Consider the following 24,522-nt stretch of genomic DNA (forward strand, 5'->3'; position numbering starts at 1 on the left):
ATATATAAACAACATAAATCTAGGAAGTTTAACAATGCTATAACTAGCTGGGCACAGTGGCATGCATTTGCAGTCCCAGTTACTCAGGAGGCTGAAGCAGGAGGATCACTTGAGCCCAGGAGTTTGAAATCAGCCTGGGCAATATATTGAAAAATAAAATTAATAAAAAATATTTCAAAAAAATAAAATTAAATTTAAAAAACTCTGTAACTATTCCCTGATGACAAACTCTAAAACCAATACTTCAAACATACAGAAAGTTCACACATCTATTAGATGGAATATTTAGCATTATCCTCTATATTTTCATTAATTAATAAACACAGCTTGGACAAAAATTTAAGTTAAATTTCACAAGTTTGGCTTTGTAGAATTATGTTTAATATAACAGTAGTATCTTAAACTCAGAAATTTGACCTCTGATGAATGGATGGATGGATGGTTGGGTAGATGGAAGGACACATGAGTGAATTAATAAACAAGGGTGCTTGGCAATGTTCTCTGTGCTTAAAAATTGCATCTTTAAAAAAATTAGTGTTTTCTAGTTTGAGTAGTAAATTATGACTCAGGAGAAATTCTGTGTTTTTAAAATTTTTTTAATTGACAAGTAAAAATTTTATATATTGATAGTGTACATGATATTTTGTATATGTATACATCATGGAATGGCTAAATCAAGCTAATTAACATATGCATTGTCTCACATACTTATCATTTTTTTGTGGTGAGAAGACTTAAAATCTACTGTCTCAGCAATTTTTTTTATTTCAAAGTATTACAGGGATACAAATGTTTTAGGTTACATGGATTGCTTTTGTAATGCTTGAGTTGGGGTTATAAGTGTTTCTGTCACTCAGATAGTGTTCATTGTACCCATTAGGTAGGTTTTCACCCATCCCCTCCTCCCTGATTGGTTTCTATTGAGTTATCCTTCCCTCTAGGTACATGTGTACTCATTGGTTAATTCCAATTTAATAGTGAGTACATGTGGTGTTTGTTTTTCCATTCTTCAGATACTTCACTTAGGATAACGGTCTCCAGTTCCATCCATATTGTTGCAAAAGGCATCAAGTCATCCTTCTTCATGGCTGAGTAGTATTCCATGGTATACACATACCACATTTTGTTAATCCACTCATGAATTAATGGGCATTTGGGTTGATTGCACATCTTTGTGATTGTGAATTGTGCTGCAATAAACATTCGAGTGCAGGTGTCTTTTTGACAAAATGACTTATTTTCGTTTGGGTAAATACCCAATAGTGGAATTACTAGATCGAATGGTAGGTCTACCTTTAGTTCTTTGAGGACTCTCCATACTGTTTTCCATAGAGGTTGTACTAATTGGCAGGCCAACCAACAGTGCATAAGCGTTCCTTTCTCCCTGCATCCATGCTAGCATCTATTGTTTTTGGACTTTTTTAAAAACGCCATTCTGCCTAGGGTAAGGTGATATCTCATTGTAGTTTTAATTTGCATTTCCCTGATGATTAGTGACATTGAGCATTTTTTCATGTGTTTATTGGCCATTTGTCTTCTTTTGCGAAGCTTCTGTTTATGTCTTTTGCACACTTTTTAATGGGGTTGTTTAATTTTTTCCTTGCTGATTTGCTTGAGTTCTTTGTAGATTCTGGTTATTAGTCCTTTATTAGTTTTATAGCTTGCAAATATTTTTCTCCCATTCTGTAGGTTGTCTATTTGCTCTGTTGATTATTTCCTTGGCTGTACAGAAGCTTTTTAATTTAATCAAGTCCCATTTATTTATTTTTGTTGTTGCTGTGATTGCCATTGGGGTCTTCTTCATAAAATCTTTTCCTGGGCCGATATCTAGAAGAGTTTTTCCAACATTTTCTTCCAGAGTTCTTATGGTTTTATGCCTTACATTTAAGTCTTTTATCCATCTTGAATTAATATTTGTGAGTGGTGAGAGATATAGATCCTGTTTCATTCTTCTGCATGTGGCTATCCAGTTGTCCCAGCACCACTGATTGAATAGGGATTCTTTTCCCCAGTATATATTGTTGTCTGCTTTGTCGAAGATCGGTTGGCTATATGTGGATGGTTTATGTCTGGGTTTTCTGTTCTGTTCCATTGGTCTATGTCTCTATTTTTGTGTCAATACCATGCTGTTTTGGTTACCACAGCATTGTAGTATAGTTTGAAGTCTGGTAATGTGATGTCTCCAGATTCGTTCCTTTTACTTAAGATTGCTTTGGCTAGTCGGGCTCTTTTCTGGTTCCAAATGAAGCGTAGAGTTATTTTTTCTAGATCTGTGAAATATGACATTGGTATTTTGATGGGGATTACATTGAATCTGTAAATCACTTTGGGAAGCAATTTTCAATTACAATATGTTGTTATTAACTGTAGTCATCATGGTGCTTGAAAATTTTGATTTCTACCCTCTCCATAGACTAAATAAATAACTTCAAGTAAGTCATTATGGTGCCAGTTTCTTCATCTGATTTTTGTGAGAATTAAATGGGGTAACATACATGAATTATTTAGCACCCTGCCTAACACATGATAAACAGCATATTTTAAACTGCCTTTAAATTGAAGTGATATATAGAAAAAAGCAAAAATTAAAATGGTATAAAAAGCTATACAATACAAGTCTCTTTTGATAAAGTTGACTGCTGTTATTACTATTATTAGAGATCTCCAAGCAAAGATAAGATATTGCTGTTAAGAAGAAAGGTTTACAAACCAGTAACTAACATTGTTTGAGTTGGAGCCAAGTGAAAAAACACAAGTATTCTGGCTAAATTCCAGTGTGAGTGATTAACATTCTCCAACTTCAAATAATTTTTATTATTAGCCAACACTTGTCCATCCCCAATAATACACACGTTGCAGAAAGGGCACAGAATGAGACAGGCCTCCCTTGGCATGTTCAGTCTGTGCATACTTTCCACTGAGGGTTACCCTTTCTTTTTGACTGCTATTCCCACAGCTTTTCAACTCCCCCTACTTTCAACCCTGGGATGTTTGCTGACCCAGAGTACTAAATATCTCCACAAAACAAAAGGGAGAAAATATGAACACCTGTAGAATTCCAGGGAATGAAAGATGTACATTTGAAACATTTATTAATAGTTTTGATGTCTGTGAAGTGATTGATATTTATTCCTTTTTAACTTTGAGGCTGGGATTAACATACATATTCTTTATTACTGCCCACAAAGCTTTGCAGGAGAGGGCGCTTCTGCAATTTAGCCTTCCAGTCTGTTTAAGTGGGATCCAGGACAGGAGATCGACAATAACCTGAAGTCAATCTCAGCCATTTAGTCCAGTCCTTAGTCCTTCGAGTGTCCCCAGGCCCTTTTGCCTATATTCGCCTTTTTCCCACTGGAAGGAAGGGGTGGGGAAACAGGGAAACAATTTAAACCCTCTTCGTAAGCGTGTGAATGAATTTCAAGCATGCCAAACACCTCAGTCTTCCAACCTAATTAGAACACTTAGAAAAGAGGCATTTTTAGGACATTTAAAACTTGCAGCATAATAACCCATCTGGAGAGCGCCACTGTGTGTCCCTGCTGTCCTTGCGCCACCCACCCCCAATCCCCGCCGCGCGCGAGGGCGCAGTTTAGCAGCAGGCAGCCCGGGAGGGGCCCCGGCGCCCTGCCCAGTTCAGAGCCCTTAGTACGTGTTGCTTCTGTCTGCGGGCGACTTCGGAACTGGAACTGCCTGCGATTATAAACTTCGACTGATAGAGGACTAACATTTGAGTCTTCCAATAGAACAAAATTCGCTTTCTTGCCCTAACAATAAGAATCTGTTACAGGATGCAAAAGTAAAGATGCAAAAGTAAAGGTCTAAGCCAGGAAGATGTGGATGGTATATGGCGGAGGGAGTGGTTACGATTGGGAATGCGCAGCTCCCTGGGTTCGAATCCCAGGTTTGCCATTTGAGCGCCTGCTGTGTGCTAGGCGTTCGGAATCCTGCGGTGAACAAGATTGTCCAGGTCGCCGTTTTCTTGGAGGAACTATTAGGTTGGTTGCCTTAGTCAAGTTTCTAAGCCTTGGTTTCTTCACCTATAAAGAGTACCTGCCTCACAGAACTGTAGTTAGGATTGAGATCTTGTATGGGAGGTAAACGGTTAATACGCTGTTGGGCACACAGTGAAGGCTCAGTAAGTTTTCGCGCTTCTTTCACCTAGTACCAAGACAGCGCAGAAGGGAGACAGGTGCCACAGCTAAGAATGTTGCTTTGAGCAGTTCTTTTAAACAAGTGCTGGACTCTGTCAGGATGCTTAGCTGCAGAGACGAGACCTAGTAGGGGACCTGGAAGCAAAGGTTCCTAGCTAGCACGTTACTGGAAAGTGAGTCCCGCACCCCTGCACTCGAGCGGAGAACTCTGCAGAGACTTCTGGCAAAGGTTTCCCGCCCGGGTTCTCAAGGCGGCGAGATTAGCATTCGCCCCGCCCCCACTGCTTCCCGGCCCCCGATTGGTCAGCGCTACTCGGCGGCCCGCTCCGGGCGGGGCCGGAGGGCTCCAGGGGAGAGGCCAAGCCCGGGGGGCAGTGGGCGGGGACCCGTGGAGAGCGTGGCGGGGCGGCCCACCAACTGAGCCCGGACCCGAGGGGGCGGGGCCGGGGCGGGGCCTCCCGGCGGGCATTAGAAGCAGGTGACCCGGGCGGGGCGGGAGAGGGCAGTCAGCCCGCGGCCGTGACTGCGCCGCTGCTGCGTGCCGTTCTGTGCCCGCTGGAGGTGGACGAAAGGGTGCGAGAGCGCGGGGGAGGAGCCGAGCCGGGCGCGTCCCGAAAGCGCCGCTACCGCCCCCAGGAGTCCGCTGGAGCGCGGAGCCCCCTGCAGGGGAGGAGGCGAGCGGCGGGCGGGACGCGGCGGCGGGCGCGCACCATGCAGTCCCCGCCGGGCCAGCGCCGGCTGCTCGCGGTGCTGTGAGGCGGCGGGGTCCTCCGGCCGCCGCATCCTGCCTTCCTCCCGCCCAGGTGCTACCAGGCGCGCTTGCCCTTCGTCCGGCTACCGGACCCCGGTGGAACGCACGGCCTGCCCCTGCCCTGCTCTGTCTAGATCATGCAGGGGGCCCCTGAGAAGGAGAGGGCGAGTGACCGGTCTGCGCCGCCCATGTTCTGGGGGCGCCCCCCTCTCTGAGACGCCCCCACCTGCTGCCATATGCCGCCGCCACGGATACCCAGCCTGTAGCTAAACTTTCCCGGCGCCAGCCGGCTCTGAGTCGCGTTTCTGAGCGGAGTGTCCCGGGGACGGAGAACCCAGGCTGGCTGCGGACTATCTGCTCCTCTCGGCGGGATCCGTGGAGGTGAGAGCCTGCGCCTTCCCCTTCTCCTTGTTCTCCGGGTTCATCTGCCTTTTTCCGGAGGGCTGAGCGCTCTGGCCTCGGGGCATAGCCCGGAGGGCCCAGCTAGGGAAGAGGGTGGGGGAGTCAGTAGTTTGGTTCCAGGAGGTGGAGGGGAGGAAAGGAGAGGGTTTAACTTGGAGATTTGGGGACCGCCTGCGGGGACCGAGCCGTTGACGCCCCTCTAATAGGGAGTGGTTGCAATTTTTTTTCTCCCCCTTCTTTTTAAAGAGTCCTTTCCTTGGAACTGGAGCCCTAACCGTCCCTCCCCAGCCCTATCCGGCGAGGAGCTGAGCGCTGCCAGCCGAGGCAGCGCCTTCCCGAAGCAGTTTATCTTTGGACGGATTTCTTTAAAGGAAAAAGAAACCAACAGGTTGCTAGCCCCGGCGCCACACACTGGACGCCGGAGGGGGGAGCCGGGCCGGGATTCCTTTGCCTGCGTTGGCCCCTCTCGGGCTGCTGGAGGCGAGGGGAGGGAGGGGGCGATGGCTCGGCCTGACCCGTCCGCGCCGCCCTCGCTGCTGCTGCTGCTCCTGGCGCAGCTGGCGGGCAGGGCGGCTGCCGCCTCCAAGGCCCCGGTGTGCCAGGAAATCACGGTGCCCATGTGCCGCGGCATCGGCTACAACCTGACGCACATGCCCAACCAGTTCAACCACGACACGCAGGACGAGGCGGGCCTGGAGGTGCACCAGTTCTGGCCGCTGGTGGAGATCCACTGCTCGCCGGACCTGCGCTTCTTCCTGTGCTCCATGTACACGCCCATCTGCCTGCCCGACTACCACAAGCCGCTGCCGCCTTGCCGCTCCGTGTGCGAGCGCGCCAAGGCCGGCTGCTCGCCGCTCATGCGCCAGTACGGCTTCGCCTGGCCCGAGCGCATGAGCTGCGACCGCCTCCCGGTGCTGGGCCGCGACGCCGAGGTCCTGTGCATGGATTACAACCGCAGTGAGGCCACCACGGCGCCCCCCAGGCCCTTCCCGGCCAAGTCCACACTCCCAGGTCCTCCAGGGGCGCCGGCCTCCGGGGGCGAGTGCGCCGCCGGGGGCCCGTCGGTGTGCAAGTGCCGAGAGCCCTTCGTGCCCATCCTGAAGGAGTCGCACCCGCTCTACAACAAGGTGCGGACGGGCCAGGTGCCCAACTGCGCGGTCCCCTGCTACCAGCCATCCTTCAGCCCGGACGAGCGCACGTTCGCCACCTTCTGGATTGGCCTGTGGTCGGTGCTGTGCTTCATCTCCACGTCCACCACAGTGGCCACATTCCTCATTGACATGGAACGCTTCCGCTACCCTGAGCGCCCCATCATCTTCCTGTCAGCCTGCTACCTTTGCGTGTCGCTTGGCTTCCTAGTGCGCCTGGTCGTGGGCCACGCCAGCGTCGCCTGCAGCCGTGAGCACAGCCACATCCACTATGAGACCACGGGCCCCGCGCTCTGCACCGTCGTCTTCCTGCTGGTCTACTTCTTCGGCATGGCCAGCTCCATCTGGTGGGTCATCCTGTCGCTCACCTGGTTCTTGGCGGCTGGCATGAAGTGGGGCAACGAGGCCATCGCGGGCTATGCGCAGTACTTCCACCTGGCCGCGTGGCTCATCCCCAGCGTCAAGTCCATAACGGCGCTGGCACTGAGCTCCGTGGACGGGGACCCGGTGGCCGGCATCTGCTACGTGGGCAACCAGAACCTGAACTCGCTGCGCGGCTTCGTGTTGGGCCCGCTGGTGCTCTACCTGCTGGTGGGCACGCTCTTCCTCCTGGCGGGCTTCGTGTCGCTCTTCCGCATCCGCAGTGTCATCAAGCAGGGCGGCACCAAGACAGACAAGCTGGAGAAGCTCATGATCCGCATCGGCATCTTCACGCTGCTCTACACGGTGCCCGCCAGCATCGTGGTGGCCTGCTACCTGTACGAGCAGCACTACCGCGAGAGCTGGGAGGCGGCCCTCACCTGCGCTTGCCCCGGCCCCGACGCCGGCCAGCCGCGCGCCAAGCCCGAGTACTGGGTGCTCATGCTCAAGTACTTCATGTGCCTCGTGGTGGGCATCACGTCCGGCGTCTGGATCTGGTCCGGCAAGACAGTGGAGTCGTGGCGGCGCTTCACCAGCCGCTGCTGCTGCCGCCCGCGGCGGGGCCACAAGAGCGGCGGCGCGATGGCCGCCGGGGACTACTCCGAGGCGAGCGCGGCGCTCACGGGCAGGACCGGGCCGCCGGGCCCCGCCGCCGCCTACCACAAGCAGGTGTCCCTGTCGCACGTGTAGGAGGCCGCGGCCGGCCGAGGAACCCGAGGGACCCGGGCCGGGACGTTGAGGGGAGGGGTGGTTTTGTCTGATAGTTTTGCCAAGGTCACTTCCGTTTACCTTCATGGTGCTGATGCCCCTCCCGGGGCAACTCGGAGAGAGGGAAAAGGGGCGGTTTCAAGGGCGTACCTGTCTCAGTTCTCAGAGGGGCTCAGCTCACGTGTATTCTATTTTGTGTTTCTTACTACCTTCCTTAGGGGAACCCTCTTTTTAATTTATATGTATTTTTCTTAATTTGTAACTTTGTTGCATTTTGGCAACAAAATTTACCTTTGCTTTGGGGGCTTTACAATCCTAAGGCTGGCATTGTAATGAAGTTCCACTTGGTTCAAGTTTCTTTGAACTGTGTGGTCTGAATTGGGAAAATGTATTTCCTATACGTGTATCTTTTTTAAAAATGTGAACAGTGAAAGTTTGGGTTGCTGTGACTGGGAAGTTGTCCGGTGTGCTTTTTCAGCTACTTTCTCCTTCCATTGCCCACTTGTGTCCAAGATGCTTTAAAGTGAGCTGCTGTTTATAGCCCCACGTCATACCAAGGAGGGGATGATAACGTGGTTAGGGCCTCCCAAAAGCGACAAGGTTAGGGGAGTGCTTAGTGGTTTTGTGTTCATCCTTAGCTCTGTTTAGGGAGCTTTGGCTTTTTTTCTGTAGTGCTTGTAATCATTCTGATTCTTAACAGCACAGCGTTGTGTCTTGAATAAGTTAAAGGTAGCATTATCGAGTGTCTGGTATAAATATTTGCAATAGTGAGAACCTAAGGGGTGGTGATTGATTGCACTTGAATTCTAGACTGGTGAGATGGCAGCTTTGCGCCGAAGAGGGAGTGGGTGGTTCTTAATAGGCTTCAGTGATCCCTATTTTTTTTTTTTTTAGAAAGGAACTTGTGGTATAATTTTGATAAAAGTATAAAACTCTCTTCTTCTGGAAGTACTGAGTGAGAGTTGCTAAAGGGGGCTCGTTTTAGATGTAGGGACTAAAATGGATATACTTCCAGTAATTAAAGTAAATTTCCAACACTTATCTGCTCCCCTCAGCTCCACCTCCTTTATCATGTTAAACAGTCCTTTTGCTTTTCTTATTCCTCCTCTCCTGGAGAGCTGTGATTAGAAACCACACCCACCCTTGAATGAAGTGCTTGAACTGGGGGAGGGAGGCTGGCTACCTGTGAACAAACACTGGCTGCAGTGAGGGAAAATAAGTGTCCCTGGACTTTGGACTAGTTTATAGCCAGATATTCTAAAAGCAGCAAGACACTGCTCTCTGGAATCTCTGAGAACAAATGAGACCCATAACATGCTTACATAAGCTTTTAAAATATGGATCAGTGTAATAATGCCATCACAAGAGGGAAGCTGCTTTTTTCACCCCTACCTCTATATTTTTCTTTTCCTCCTCTTCTGAGAAAGCCTGTATGTTGATGATTTTACACAAACACACACACACACACACATGCTTCTTTGCTATTAGAGAATTCAGTTTGCTTTACTAATGTTTAACCATTCCTTCATTCATATATGAAAGCCTGTATATTGATGAATATACACACATACACACAGAGGTTTCTTTGCTATTAGAAAATTCTGTTTGCTTTTCTAATCTGTTTAACCATTCATTCATGAAGAGTGTGAGGCCATTACTGGGGAAGGGGGGGTGACAGTACATCAGCCAGCAAAATACCAATGGCCAGGATTGAGTGGGGACTAAACTTAGGAAGCTGAAATGGCCAAAGCAGTTAAAATTTGAGAAAGCCGCCCTAGGAAAACCACTGGAGTCTAGACATTTGGACCTCATTTTATACCAAAGTTGGGAAAATAAAATTTAAGCCTAGGTCAGTTTTTACTTCATGGATATTAAGTAGACAAATGCACAATTCCCATAGGGAATTTAAACACTTGCTGGTGGGAGAAACCTAGTATTATAGCTTTAAGGACTCTCAAAAGCTGTTCACATTTATAAAAATGCACTGCTCTTACACAACTTATCCTCTGAATCAAAACTAAAATTTCAGTGTATTTGACAAAGCCTAGTACACATAGCTACAGAACTTTGTGCCTATCTTATTTCTCTGCTTATTCTAGGAAGAGGCTTCTTCCTAGAATCTTGAAATAAATCCCCTGCTTGTGTGCCAATTCCTCTCCTGTTTTTCAAACGACCTTTTCTGATCACCTTGAACTCTTCTCTCATTTGTCTTCCCAGAATGCCTTCAGTCATCTGATTTGGGGTTGTCCCCCCTTCCTTTTCTTTGTGGAGGAATCTAGACATGATGGGCAGTGTACCCAAAAGTTGTGGGATGAAGTGGATGAAAGTGATTTACTTCTTCATGTTTAAATTTTTTTTTTAATTTAGCAACATGCTAAATCTAAAAAGAACAACTAACTTGCTTAAAAAATAAGAGTTGAAACAAAGGCTGCTAAGTCCAAGGGGAGGCAATGTAAGTAATGCTCTTTGGGAGTTTAGTTCCAGGCCAGCTTTCAGAGGCACTACTGTTCTGTCTGGATTCTCAACCCTCATCTCCCTCTCTCTTCCCTCATCCCCTAAAAAAAGAGACAAAGATAAAGCTTCTGTTTCCCTAAAGTCTTACTAGTATCAGCCACTCCAGGGGAGAAGAACTGGATCTATATATGGCCACCCCCTATTTCCATCCGTATACTTATTTTCCCCTGATTTGCATTTTGTTGTGAAAAAAAATCATACTTATGAAAACAGTTGTAAAATGAAAGGTTATGGGGTAGTTCAGCAACTTTTTCACAGCTAGCCTTGAGAAGCTGGGGAGGACTTAAGGCCCAGTTTAGTCTCTTATGTACAGCTTCAGGGCTGTCCCTTTCTCAGTTCAATTTTAAGCAATGTCTCACTTCATAGATCAGGGGTTAGGATTCAGATAGGTGTCTAAATAAACTAGTGGGACCTCTCACTGAATCAGATTAACCAGATTTTAGAAAGTCTTTTTAATTTATATTATTGCCCTCCTCACATTTTGAAGTGATCTAAATTGGAAATAATTTTTCTTGGTGCCTTATTGGTTTATGCTTGCAAACCTTTATCATATTTTCACGTGACCATTGCCGGCGATCAGGGCCTGTGTGTGTGTGTTGTGTGTAATTGTGTGCATGTACAAGCTTAAATAATGTGCCGACAGCACTGTTTCAACGTTGGTATTCATTAGGTTGTTTCCTCCTGGGCCAGGGCTGCACTAATCCTGACACTGGCTGCCAGGAGAAAACCTCGTGGCTCACACACCGAACCCTAGTAGCAGCATCTGTGACCTGCACTCTCCAGCACAGAATGGGAACCCCAGAGCTAGGAAACATAGTTGTGTATTTTAATGAACTGCTACCCCTGCTAAAGCAGCTTCTTTCACTTTTGTGCTCTACAGAAAGACCAAGGGGTGGGGGGAGGGAGGAGGGACAAAGCTTTGAATAACTGCTTTCTAACACCGAATGTGGCAAACAGGACAGAGAACATCACAACTGTAGGCAGGTGTGTGGGACAGTGGCTAAGAATTGCCTGTTCCCTCCACATTGCCCTTTCTTGTCTACAAAGTCCAATCAAGTGATCCTGAGAAAGAAATCTGCCTGGGTCGGGGAGGATGGTTGTGAAAGAAGAAACTACCAAGACATTAAAGAAGGGTGAAGGGTAGGCAGGATATAAGTAAGTAACCTGACTCAAAACTCTCAAAATCTTCTAGCAGCTTGATGACAATTACAGAATTTATTTCAGCCAGATCATGTCTGTTTGTGGTACATCATTTAAGACAATATTACTTCATGTTGTTACAAACTGTTTGTATAGTCTGTACGTTCTGTGGATGTGTATATACATAATATATATTATATATATGAGAGATTTAGTGACTTTTGATACGGGTTTGGTGCAGGTGAATTTATTACTGAGCCAAATGAGGCACATACTGAGTCAGTAGTTCGAGTCCAGGGCATTCAATACTTTTTATGATTTCCATATATGTATAGTGCCTGTGCCATGCAGTATAGTCACTGTCATGTTAAATCCAGAACTTACAAATCAGAGCCAGTGATATTTTGTTTGTAGACAATCAACTTGAATCTATAAATTATTACTGGCAGATGATTATAAGTCTGAATCCATAACACTAACAAAAGCAAACCCAGAGCATCTTGATAAGAAGTTTTTGTTTCTGTTTTGTTCCTGGGAGTCAGTAGAACAGCAGTTGTATGTGGTTATGTTAGTCTCAAGATAATTTGTTGACCTTATTATTTCAGAATAATTTTGTATGTATTATATTTGTGGGAAGGTAAAATAATGGTTTGAGATTTTTATCAAATATGGAGATTAGTTATTTATGAACAACAAAGAAATGTCTATTTTTGTTTCTTTGTTCCCAATTAATGTAGATAAATTTTAAAATGCATTAAAGCAATGGTAAAGAAAATAAAAAGATGCTGTAGACGTCTTTTTCTCCTCATGTTTTTATGGAGAGACACACTGCTTCCTAAGAGTAACTGAGGAGAGAAGTACTTAAAATAGAAGCAGCAAAAATTTTGTTAGTAAGTGAAATCCAGCCAGTTCCCATCACCAGAAGCAGAACTAATTAAAGCCTATTTTACTTGAATATACGTCCTAGGTTTTTCCTGCCCATCCTGCGTTTGTTGCGTGATTCACTTGAAGAAATGAAGGGAGGTACACGGAAGAACAGAGACATTGCCTGAGATTGCATTCTATTTTATAAACCCTCCATTTATACTGAACCTACTTGAATAGAGATGGTGCTGTTCTGTGTGCCTGGCTGGAGGGCAGGAACTCCCAAAACTTTTGCAGCAGTTGGATCCACAACTTGGTATTGAGCTCTAAATACAAGTTGAGAAGTCAAGATGAGAAGGTAGAAACTGATTTAGGGTTGGCTCCTCCCTGATAATCCAGACAGATGCTTAGTAAACCTGAGACACTATTGTCACACTACCTTCTACTGATGCTGCTTTGGTAAAATGCAGAGTAGCCACCGATCCCGCAAACACCACCTCATGTTAATGCCCAGTGTGTCGATGTCCTCCAGCAATGCCCTGAGATGTAAGAATGTGGGAGAACGTGGGTAATTAGGAACTTAAAATGTTTAGGGGAGACAACACAAACCCAGTAAGAGTTGAGTTAGCAATGTGAGGGTATGCAATTCAATGTCAGTGTGAGTGCTGTGAACTTTATTAGATTGGTACATAAGTCAGGGCAGTTGGGAGAGGCAGACTAGAAAATACAGTAGTTGAGCTGAGTCCTGAGAGAAGAGCAAGTGTACCTGACATGTGCAGGACTACAGTTAGCACATCTTCCCCATGCTTTCTCATCGCTCATTCCCCACCCCCAGCGGAAAAAGGACTGGGTGGGGGACCAGAGGCAGAGTCACAGGCTGGAGCAGAAACTCTAGCTGTTGGACTTAGAAAGTTGGAGAAGTAGGTGGGCCCAGGGTAATATTGGTAATAACCCTGCTTTTAGTGATTTAGAGAGCTCTGTAGTTGTCACAGATGGAAACGGTTAAGCGGCAAGGTGGTTATGAGCAGACTTGGGAGCCAGGCTGACTGGGGGTTGCAATCCCAGCTCCACCATTTATGGGCTGTGTGATCCTGGACACTTAACCTCTTAGTGTCTCAGTTTTCCCATCTGTGAAAAGGGGATAATAATAGTACTTAGCGTTCAGAAGATTTAAAGGATTAAATCAGGCTACGGCAAAGTAAAGCAAGGAAGGAGCAGCTGTTCAGACATGGAATGGAAAAGGAATTGAGAGACTAGGTTTTCAAATTTGAGTCTGCATAAGAATCATTTGGGGTTCCTGTTAAAAATGTAGATTCCCAGGCCTCAGCTCCAGGAATTGAGATTCAGTAGCTCTGGGGCCCGCGAAGCTATTTTTTTATAAAATAAAATTTCAATTTTGTAATAATTTAGATTTACAAAAAAAGTTGCCAAGATAATTCAGAGTTTCTGTACACCCCTTACCCATCTCCCACTAATGTTAACATATTATCATGGTGCATTTGGTAAAACTCACAAGTCAACATTGGCACATTACAATTAACCCCAGACTTCATCAGATTTTCCACTAATGTTCTTTGTTCCAGGAGCCAATCCAGGATACCACATTGCATTTCGAGAAGCTTCATTTTTCACAGGCTCTTTCAGCTGATGAGAGGCAGGTGGGCTGGGCACCACATCTTGAGAAACACTGGGACATTTAAAGGACTAACCAAAGTCAAGTTGCCCCATCCCCAAGTTGGGGAGATGAATGCAATTTTGAAGCAGAAGGGAATACACTGGTGGTGGAGGTAGATATAGGAGGTTGATTTTAGAGTTAAGAGATGGAATCCCCTCCATTAGATGAGAGGGGGTTACCTTAAAAACAAGGCATCCAATGCCAGATGAAATAGGTTTTGGAAGATGAGAATGCCACCCAGCCCTCAGCTGAGATTGAGAATGGATAAGAAGGGTTGTGAGCAGGTCAAGAGAATTGGTAAGTGCAGTAAGTTGGGAACACAGGAGGGGTCAAGTAGGTGATTAAAGGAGATTACAGGAGGCCAGTTAGCCTGGGAGCCATATAAAACCTGCATTTCCTGAAACCTGGTGCTAATGCTTTGGAAGTGAGTCACAGTGGCCACCATCAAGCATTGCTGCATGGGACGGTAGCCATCATCAAGCGTGCGTTGCTGCATGGGACGCTGGCAGAAAGGTGAGGGTGAGGCTGGGATGCTTTTGTTGAGGGAGGCTCCTAAGGCACTTGGCTGAAGTAAGAGGGGGACAAAACACTTGAAGCCCTGCCTTTGGAATTGCCAGTTCTCATAAGGAGATACAGAAACCACCATCTTGGGGGCGGCAGGTAAAGGTTTGTAGAATTGAGAATTTTAAGAAGATGAAGCAATAGATTTTTTTTTTTTAAGCTAGCAGACTAATCTGGGAATCCTTTGAGGTCTTTTGAAGTACATAGTACTGATATCTTATTGAGGACCTTAGGTTCTGGGACTACCACTGAATTTTCCTAATCACATTCAAATTACTTAACTCCCTTATAGCACTTATAATATCACCTAACCTGTTCCTTTTCAAAGAATGTTAACCTTTTTTCACTGGACTCAGGATTCCTCTTAATTTCTATACTGTTTCACTTTCCCAGTTAGTTGCTCTTCCTGCACCCTAGAGATCCTAAACCACAAACTGGTGTTCTTAAAATTTATTTCACATTAAGTACATGTGCTTTCACTTGCCAAACCCATTTAAAATAGTTCAATGGAAATTGCCTTAGAAACTAAACAGATGGCTCCTGCGTACTAGGGGAACAGGCTTCCCCAAAGGGCTCCTAGAGCTTTTGTACTGCTTTGGCACAGCGTCAGGCCTGACCAGGTCCGTAAGTGGCTGGCAGTTAGACTTTGGGTAATCTATCCTTAATAGATGCTGGGTGTAATCTACAGATTCTGCATAGAAAGTGGCAGTTACCTGGGAGGTTGCTCTGCTAGCTATCAAGTGCTTTTCCAAGCAGTTCTACACTCAACAGTGCAGCTTCTGGGTGAAGGAACAGTCAAGTCACAATCATCTCAAAGGTAAGGTTAGGGAGAAGGGTTGGGCGATGAAAGATTTTAACTAACCTGCATACTGTAGCTAAACTAGTTTCCAGAAACACTGCATAATATGAATATAGAATGAAGACTGAATTGCTTGACAGTTAAAATTGGCTGTTAGCATTTTTTTTTTTTTTTTGCGATAGAGTCAGAGTCTCACTCTGTTGCCGGAGCTCGAGTGCCGTGGCGTGGCGTCAGCCTAGCTCACAGCAACCTCAAACTCCAGGGCTCAAGCGATCCTCCTGCCTCAGCCTCCCGAGTAGCTGGGACTACAGGCATGTGCCACCATGCCCGGTTAATTTTTTGTATATATATTTTTAGATGTCCATATAATTTCTTTCTATTTTCAGTAGAGACGGGGTCTTGCTCTTGCTCAGGCTGGTCTCCAACTCCTGAGCTCAAACGATCCACCAGCCTCGGCCTCCCAGAGTGCTAGGATTACAGGCGTGAGCCACCGCACCCAGCCAGCTGTTAGCATTTTTAAGTCAAGGAATAATGTATTTAGAAATGTAGGAAAACTGGCCGGGTGCAGTGGCTCACGCCTGCAATCCTAGCACTCCAGGAGGATCATTTGAGCTCAGGAGTTTGTGACCAGCCTGAGCAAGAGTGAGACCTCCGTCTCTACTAGAAAAATAGAAATTAGCTGGACAACTAAAATTATATAGAGAAAATTAGCTGGGCATGGTGGCACATGCCTGTAGTCCCAGCTACCCAGGAGGCTGAGGCAGTAGGATTGCTGGAGCCCAGGAGTTTGAGGTTACTGTGAGCTAGGCTGACACCATGGCACTCTAGCCCAGGCAACAGAGTGAGACTCTATCTCAAAAAAAAAAAAAGGTAGGAAAACTAGACCAAGAAACGAACCTTGAGCTGTTATAAAAGCAGGATTTAGTGCTGTTGGATTTCAATAATGCATAGGTATACGAGGTACATAAAGTAGAAATGTCAAAGGGCCAGGATGAAGTTTTTCTTTAACCAGAAACAATAGACGTGGTTGTCTTAGGATGAACCATATGAAAGTGCTGATAAGAAACCACTTTTGACGTACAAAAAATAGCAATTTCATTTGGTTCCGATATGTATTTCAGGTCTTTGTCTTTCTGTTGTAAAGAAGATATAAAAGTTTACAATATATATACCAGAGTTAGTTTGAGATCTGTATTACAATAGTTTAAAAAACTAAAAATGAAAATGACTTTGGGTCCAGGGAGTCAGATATTCCTTTTTACAGTCCTATTGTTAGGGAACAAATCTTTGCTAGGTATAGAACTCTGAGAAAACTGCTACAGTTACCACCCTACTAGCAACTTAGTTTCCATGACCCATAATATTTGTCAGAAAACCTACCCACTTTTAGTAACATTTATATTCTTATCCTAAATTGACCCAATTTCCCATTTATCAAAATGGCTGTATTGCCTTCTCGAATTAAAGCCAAAGGGGGAAGAGCAATTTTAGTGATACTTATTCTCCCCACAGATTCATGTCTACTGTTCCACTCCCAACCTTTTTAAGCCTTGACCATTTATGTTAGCATTTCTGCTAATGACTGGCACATGATAGGGTGCAAACCATTTAGTAATAAAGCGGTTCATATTTTCCTCCTAAATTAAATCAGATCACTTATCCTAATCAGCAATTAAGAACAAAGTGATCAGTTATTTAAAGATGTGACCTTAGGCACTCAAAAATTAAAGTGGATGAAAATATAACAATATTGTCAGGATTTAGTGAGAATTGCTGAAGCTAAGTGGTTAGTCTCTTTTTTTCTAAAGAAACCTAACAGTGACTTGGTATTATTTTTAACTGAAATGTAAGGTTGAAAGCATGCTGGCCAGGCATAGTGGCTCACACCTGTAATCCCAGTACTTTAGGAGGCCAAGGTGGGAGGATGGCTTGAGCCCAGGATTGAAGGTTACAGTGAACTATGATTATAGCCACTGCACTCCAGCCTGGCCAACAGAGTGAGACCCTGTGTCTTTAGAAAAGAACAGAACATGTTAAAGTCAAATTATGTGGCTTGTTTTGTCACCCTCCGTACAGCAACCCTAATTCTAGTTCTTGTCCTTCCATTCTCTTTCCCGTTTAACTGTTTGAAAACCTCAAATACCTCCTGTTCCAATTCTACAATTGTTCTGTAATTCCTTCCTCTTTGGTACATTTTACCTAATTTTAAATTCTAATGTGCTCTTTCCTCTTAGGTACAATAACAAACTATTCAAAGATGTCATCTAATGTACTGTGCCACTAAGAACTGTGACTAGTGATTTTTAAGTGTAATAAGTTATCTTTAGGTTATGAATGGTCAGTTTAAAAATGCTTTAAGACATATCAAGACTGACTTAAAACATTTAAGGTAGGCAGAGACGTAATGCTATGTGAATAGAAATGTTACAAATGCACTAGCCATATTTTAATTAAAATAGAGTTTATTAGCTTTCTTTTAATATAAACATGAGAAATAAAAACCACGTAAATGTAGCATTCTTTTCAAAATAAAACTGCAATCAATACTTGAAACTCCAAGCTCTGAACAATGTTTTTTTGAGGTGGTAGATTGTAATATTTTACATACCATTATTTGTCATTTATGTCTCTGTCCTTTAGAAATGATGGCACCTGCAGCACTCAATGTAATGTGAAGCATTGCTGTATTGAGAGGAAGTATTCCTGGCCCAGAAATGTTTTGTTTACAGGCAAGATTCCTAGGATTACATTTGAGAAAGTAGGAGAAATAAATTTCACAAGTTGAACACTAATCTTTTTTTAATATTTCAAATTTAGGTGACATTGTTATCAGTCTTCTAAAATTATTTACTCCCTGCCCTTTAAAGCCTGAAGTAAGTGTTCTTAAGGCTTACGTAAGTTCTTTCTTAAATAGCAGGACTTAAAATGGGACACCTACAGCCAGGTTAACATGTAGGATAAAAAAGCTGTTTCATATCACCTACTACTATTAGGGTCCAATTCCTTTAAATTTATTAAATATAAATTAACACTTCTCTTCATAATCTTCCTTTACCAAATCCAGAAAAAGAAATTTAGATGATCAAAACAGGCAGTGCACAGCACTACGAGAAACTACTTTAAAAAGACAGAAGGTGCTTCTAATGGAAATACAAGGTAATCCAAAAGTCTTAGTGTAATTTTAAGCTTTGATACTTGTAGAAATAGAAATTTATTTTTATTTCTTTTAAAGTTAGTTTTGAAAACAAAACAAAGTATCAAAAAACTGTTTTAAGTAGCTGGGGCTACCTCACCAGGCTTAGTTTTGCAAATTTTGAATATTAAGCTTTTAAGTTTTTGTTTCAATGTCTGCCATCTTCAAGAGGGACTGAAGACCGGGCACAGTGACTCACGCCTGTAATCCTAGCACTCTGGGAGGCTGAGTCGGGACGATAGCTCGAGCTCAAGAGTTTGAGACCAGCCTGAGCAAGAACAAGATCGTGTCTCTACCAAAAATAGAAAAATTAGCCAGGTGTCATGGTGTGTGCCTGTAGTCCCAGGTACTCCGGAGGCTAAGGCAGGAGGATCGCTTGAGCCCAGGAGTTTGAGGTTGCAGTGAGCTATGATGATGCCACGGCACTCTACCCAGGGGCAACAGAGTGGGACTGTCTCAAATTAAGAAACAGTGAAACCAAAAATTAAAAGGTTAATATTCAGGAACCAGGCACCTACAGGCACACACCTGTAGTCCCAGCCACTTGCCAGGCTGTGGCAGGAGGACGTTTGAGGCTGCAATATGCTATGATTGTACCTGTGAACAGCCACTGCACTCCAACCTAGGTAACATAGCAAGAGACCGTCTCTTAGAAAGAAAGAAAGAAATGTAATTAAACTTTCAAATGATGTTTTGTATAGGTTTTATAGCATTTATACTTCTGCTGCAGTGCCCTAGAGAGCCCAAGCACACCATATGAAAGCACAACACTGCCCTGAAGCTTCCAGGATACCTCGTATTTCACTATTTTTATCACTGAACCACCATGTTGGTTGGCATTATGAAAATATCTTTTAATACATGTATTTAACAAATAAGGGGAAAATTATCAGAAAATGAGAAGCACCATTATAGTTCACAAGAAATGGCAATGTGGACCCCATAGAAGTAGATGATCAATAACTGATCAATAACTGATACCAGTATATGTCATGAGTTCTTTAAAAAAAAAAACAACCTGATACTTTCTGTTTATGACCCCAAACATGCTAAAATGCTAATAAGTAGTGCTTGCAAAGAAAATGAACAACAAATGTTATCCAGCAGCTTTTTGGTTTAAAATGATTGCCAATGACTAGCAGCTTCAGTGGTTTTATGAGTTAAGAGTCCCATGTTTTAATGGTAATACTGCATGGATTTTAAAGGTACATGCAGCAATTATTTGGGGGGGGGCGGAGAAAAATATGAAAAACAAAAGTTATATGAAATAGGCAAAACATGAAAGTATATGGTTAGTGTCTTTAAAGTCTAAAAATTTAAACTATTTAAAAAACCTCATAGTTCACAGCTATTGGCCTACACAGAAGCAAGTAATCTGTGTGGTTTGGGAGCTTTTGCTTTGGAGTGGTTTTTGTAACTGTTTACATTAAAAAGGACAGAAGAGTGTGTTCTTGACATTGACAAGGTCCCATTCTTTCCTGTGGAGTGTAATCCTTGTTGTCCAGGAGTCTCTTGAATTTGAGATCTTTCTTTTTGGTGAAAATACTAACTTTGCTGGTTTTTGAGCAGGAGAGGCGGTGTTTTTCCAGTCTCTGTAGGTGAGGGGTTCATGTTTTAACCCCTCACTTCTCCCTTTAAGAGAGGATGGCATTAGAGCGCCGAATACCAGTGAAATGATCAGCACTGAAAGACCTTCTGATGGCAGCTCTACACAAGTCCTTGTATTTATCTTCGCACAATCGGGAAATGGCCTAGGAAATGCAATCAAATAGAAAAGAGGTACAATTTTTAAAAAGGGTTCCGTTCCAACCTTTAGAGAAGCACCAGTGATGACAAGCCACCCATGCACACTCCTTTAGTTTACAGTGACAGCTACTGTGGCTGGGGTTTGCACTGCCAGGTTCTGGGGGTGCTACTTCCTGCCAATTCACTAAGGTTATATCCTTTAAGGGCTATGATTAGATTGCCAGAGAAAAGTGGGACTTTAAAAGTGGGGCTCCCAAAAACGTCAAAGGTGTTGTGACAGGCAATATCTGTTACCTGTGCACTTCTTATTCCTTAAATCAGTTTATTCAGCTATACAAATTCTACCCAATCCTTATTAGTTATTACGTACTCAGAGCAAATTTCAATGAGGCCAAGTGTGTGTGCCGGAGCACAGGAGAGGTCTAATGAGTGAAGTACCAAAAGGTGCTACTTCACTTGCACATTATGGTAGAGAAACATATTCTTCTAAAGTACCAACTTTAAAAGTGTCAATTTTAGTTGTGAATAGAAATTGCTGTATACTCACCAAGAGTCATAAGCCATAAATATTACTTTGCCCCATGTACTTCCTACATCCACTACTTGAAACACTCAAACTTTATACAATCTAAGTATAGGTCTAGTCTCTTTGCTTAGCCACTAATGCTCTATCTAATAAATTCATGGGACCACATGGTGACACAGAGTAGACACTGACATGAACTTGCAAACTGAGTAAATAAAAGATAGTCAAGAGTGGTCAGTGAATTGTGTATGTAGATATATTCAGGAATATAATTTCAAGAAATTGTTCGCATATGGTTATGTGAAGATAGAAGTTGAAAAGGAAAACCATTAGATTAAATTTGATTAGAAATATTCCAAATTACGATCACAGAAGAGATAATATAATTTTTTAAATAATATGGATCCTTGTATAAATCATAAAAGACACAGGAAATAGGATGCCAAAGGGTTAAGAAGCTCTTCAGTGTGTTAATTAATTTTAAAGCTTTCCATTTTCCTAATCACTACTTAATATGATTTAGTCACAGACGCTGGCTTTTGGCTGACAGCAAACCTCACTCAGTGATTTCACAGCCTTACCTCTAGGTTCTGTGCTCTTTCTTTGCTAAGAGGAGAATACAGAAAATTCATGTTGTTGTCATCTGCTAAGGAGCGGAGGTCAAAGTAGTATTTGGCATAAACACTGGCAGGAACATTAATATTAAACTGAAGTAGCTCCAAAAAATGCCTTTCCATTTCATTCCTGTGGGAGGAGGAACAAAACAAAACCACCACAGGACAATTTTAGTCAACTGAGCTATCTTCAAAAATATCATTCTGAGCTACTAGGACGGCTCTAAATTCTGTTTTGAAACAAAGGCTACCCAGTTGGATTAGTACACTAATGTTCAAACAAGGTACAGCTATTTGTGGTCCCTTCTACATCCCAGCACTTTGAGTTTGGGATGAGGGGAAAGGTTAGGGCCCTCTTATGCACTCGTGCTGCTGACTCGGGGCTCATTCTTCAGAGTTCCATTAGTGCAGCTGTGCGATTCATACTCCACGCTCGCTCACAAGGCCCCGCTATAGTGATCAGATGAAAGGAATGATGTATGCTGTTTATTAGCTCTGAAGAATTTGCAGACATTTTCACCGGGCTGATAACAGGAAGGGGCTTATTGAAGTAGAGAAGCGCCAACAAAAGGAGTGGGCACATCACCACGGCAACAAATGGATCTATCGAGAGCCACCGCTATTATCTCTCAGGGAGGGAAACTCTTGAGGCAACAAGGATTCATCTCAAATAAATAAATAAGCTACATTTGATGTGAAAAGGGAGTCCCTTCCCCCTGCCCCAGTACATGAGGTTATGTCAAAGGGCATAATGCAAGTTTCTGCTCACCTTAATATTACCAAGGTGAGAAACTATTATAACAGGGCAGAGATACTCTTTAAACTCTGGAAGGCAGAAAGATCAAAGATAGATGTCTTGGCTAGACTAAGCCCACTTTACGATATGACCTTTGGCAGGGCACTGGACTTAAAAACTCAGTGTTCCATCAAAGTTGGAAATGGAGCCCAGAGATGCTGAGCATCCACTGCCCCTGGCCAGAACAGAACGGGGGACGGGGGGGGGGGGGGGGGGGGGGGGTGGAGGGCGGAGGGCGTGGCGAGCAGTCCTCTGCTACAGGAACACACACTGCCTTCACCAAATGTTTAGGCAAGTAGAAGTTAAAATAAAACTAGAGTTAAGTCTTGTCTTACCACTTTCACAATAATCCCTGTAAAGAGTTAATTGGATAAAAATGATAAATACCTGAATAATATATTTGGTTTCTTAAAGTTTTGATATTTTATCCACTGCCTAAGTCAACAAATGCTTGATATTTTCCTGTATGGAAAGCAGTTAGAATATGACCAGAGATGTGGTTTTCTCATTTGTTGAACTTAATACCCAACTGAACCTACTTCTAAAATTAATTTCCTGTTCATATGGCCATAAGTCTATAGAAATGTAAATCAGATAATGTTTTGATAATCGGCTAATCAGGACTTAATTTGCTACAGGAATAAATGTACTTCACGATCCCTTTTATATTTTTTCCACTAATACATTTTAACTGCAGAAATACAGTACTTCATAGGATTAACATGTCTATTAATAGAGGTTTAATCACTGAAGAAAAGCATTATGCCTACAGAATATGCATCTTCTGGGTTTTTTGTTGTTTAAATGGCTACATGGCTGAATAGCATACTCTGTACAGACACAGCAAATTTTCTGAATAGCAGCTGCTCAGTTCAACTTATTCTTTTGAAGGGAAAGATATTCTAATAAGACATGTAGATGCTGGAAAGTTTTAAGAAAAATCTGATAGACATCGATTTTTAAATTTTTCAATTTAAACTCAATGAGACTACTGCAAATAGTCAACAGCTGGGAGATGAGACAAATGTATATTAAACACTTTGTTGTAATGTGTTTTCATTTCCACAGATCATAAACAAAAGCAGCCCATTGAGAGCATAGCTCCCGGTGCTTCTACGTTCACACACAAACAGCTGTTTAGAACTGGCCTTCTTGGAGCTGGCCCTGCCACCACTGCTCCTGGAGCTCACATCTGTGGGAACCTGCGTGTTTCCCTGCGTGTTCTCTGATCTTATAACTACAAGCAGAGCCTTCAGCAAGCTTAGCTGCAGGTTTTAAGAAAGTTTCAGCTGTCACGACAGGGCTAAATGTTGATAATTATAAATTTTGCTTCCTTCAGGGACCAGTCTGCAGACTGAAGTTAGTAGCAACCAAAGTCACTTCAGCATCTGCAACTTCCCAAAGCACTTCCATTTGTTTCAAGTTCATTTGCTGTTACACCCTTGCTAACATGGGTGCCAGCAATAGTACCACAACTATTCAGTTTACACTATTAGCAAAGTGGTCATTCTCACCAAAAGCCACTTCAACAGCTACCAATAATCACTGGTCCCTTGTTAGTCACAAGTATCCTCACTTCAGTTGTAAATACACAGCTTGGTCACTCTAAATGACAGTCTTATCTGGAGCAATGGGCAGAGGTAACAAAAACTCTTGCCACTGCCTGTCATGATCTTGGTCTTCCTGTGCTGCTCAACGTAATCAAGAGGTGCTCCTTCCTACTTTCCTAAATGCCACCCACAAAGACATTTTCACTGTCAAGCAGGCACTTGGGGAGTCTTTCCCTGGCTCATCCTTCCCTTCACAGCAATCAGGGAGGCCGGAACAGAAGAAAGTCCTTGTGAAATTGGTGTTTCGCTGTCATGTGCTATCTGTGCGGAGCCCCATGACTCAGCAGGTGCACTCTAACTCAAGGCCCCCAAGTGCTGCTGTGCTTCTCTGAGTGCCCAGGAGCCGGGAGCAGAGCGTGGTGAACACTGGCTGCTGCCTCAGCAATGCGGTTCACATGGCCTGGGGGGATTCCGGAGCTTCCCTACTCACCAGCTTACTTCTAAACACAGGCAAGCTTCTAATAGGGAGGGGCAGGAACATGGGGATGCGTGGACATTTAATTTTTTATCTCATGGTTTCTGTACAAACAGATCTTCAGCTAAAAGGGAAAGAAAGACCAGCAAAAGCAAACATACGATGTGTGACTCAGGCTGAAGCTATAAACTTCTCACTAGTCCAGAGGCCCTAAGACCTCAACAGTGGCCAAACAATTGTTTCAAAGGCCAGAGGTGTGCCCTTAAAAAGGGACAGCTTGTAAGAAGCCATAAAGATATTTACTGTACTTTGTTGTTCTGGAGTAAGCTTGCAATATGTGAGCCAAAAACCCTCAGAAAAATACTTTTCAATTTATCAAGCACATTATTACAACAATAACACATCCAGACCTACCAATTAATGATGGAAAATAGGAACTGCTATACTAAGGCTGGATGGAAAGAAGCATGTAGTTTTATCCCTATTCCC

General features: G+C 43.8%; 2 protein-coding genes across 3 annotated transcripts in view; one reads left to right on the plus strand and one right to left on the minus strand.

Moving 5' to 3' along the window:
- The first annotated feature begins 4,974 nt into the window (after nt 1-4,974).
- FZD5 (frizzled class receptor 5) lies at nt 4,975-12,026 on the plus strand. Its single transcript, XM_045560229.1, has 2 exons — nt 4,975-5,283; nt 5,551-12,026. Exon 2 carries the CDS (start codon nt 5,805-5,807, stop codon nt 7,560-7,562), a length of 1,758 nt encoding a protein of 585 aa, XP_045416185.1. The 5' UTR covers nt 4,975-5,283; nt 5,551-5,804; the 3' UTR covers nt 7,563-12,026.
- A 6,679-nt stretch (nt 12,027-18,705) lies between these two features.
- The window catches only part of CCNYL1 (cyclin Y like 1), a 32,947-nt gene continuing 27,130 nt past the window's right edge, over nt 18,706-24,522 (minus strand). For both annotated transcript variants that reach the window (XM_045560230.1, XM_045560231.1), the window contains 2 exons: nt 21,180-21,342; nt 18,706-20,077 (listed from right to left, as the gene is read on the minus strand). In XM_045560230.1, the coding sequence (XP_045416186.1) occupies nt 19,961-20,077; nt 21,180-21,342 (280 nt within the window). In that variant the 3' untranslated portion in view covers nt 18,706-19,960. The remainder of the gene's footprint in view (nt 20,078-21,179; nt 21,343-24,522) is intronic.

This window comes from Lemur catta, chromosome 8, assembly GCF_020740605.2.
Source record: "Lemur catta isolate mLemCat1 chromosome 8, mLemCat1.pri, whole genome shotgun sequence".
NCBI lineage: Eukaryota > Metazoa > Chordata > Mammalia > Primates > Lemuridae > Lemur > Lemur catta.

Excerpts from the sequence above, each read along its gene's own strand:
- FZD5 (XM_045560229.1), top strand. The coding sequence starts at position 5,805 with ATGGCTCGGCCTGACCCGTCCGCGCCGCCCTCGCTGCTGCTGCTGCTC.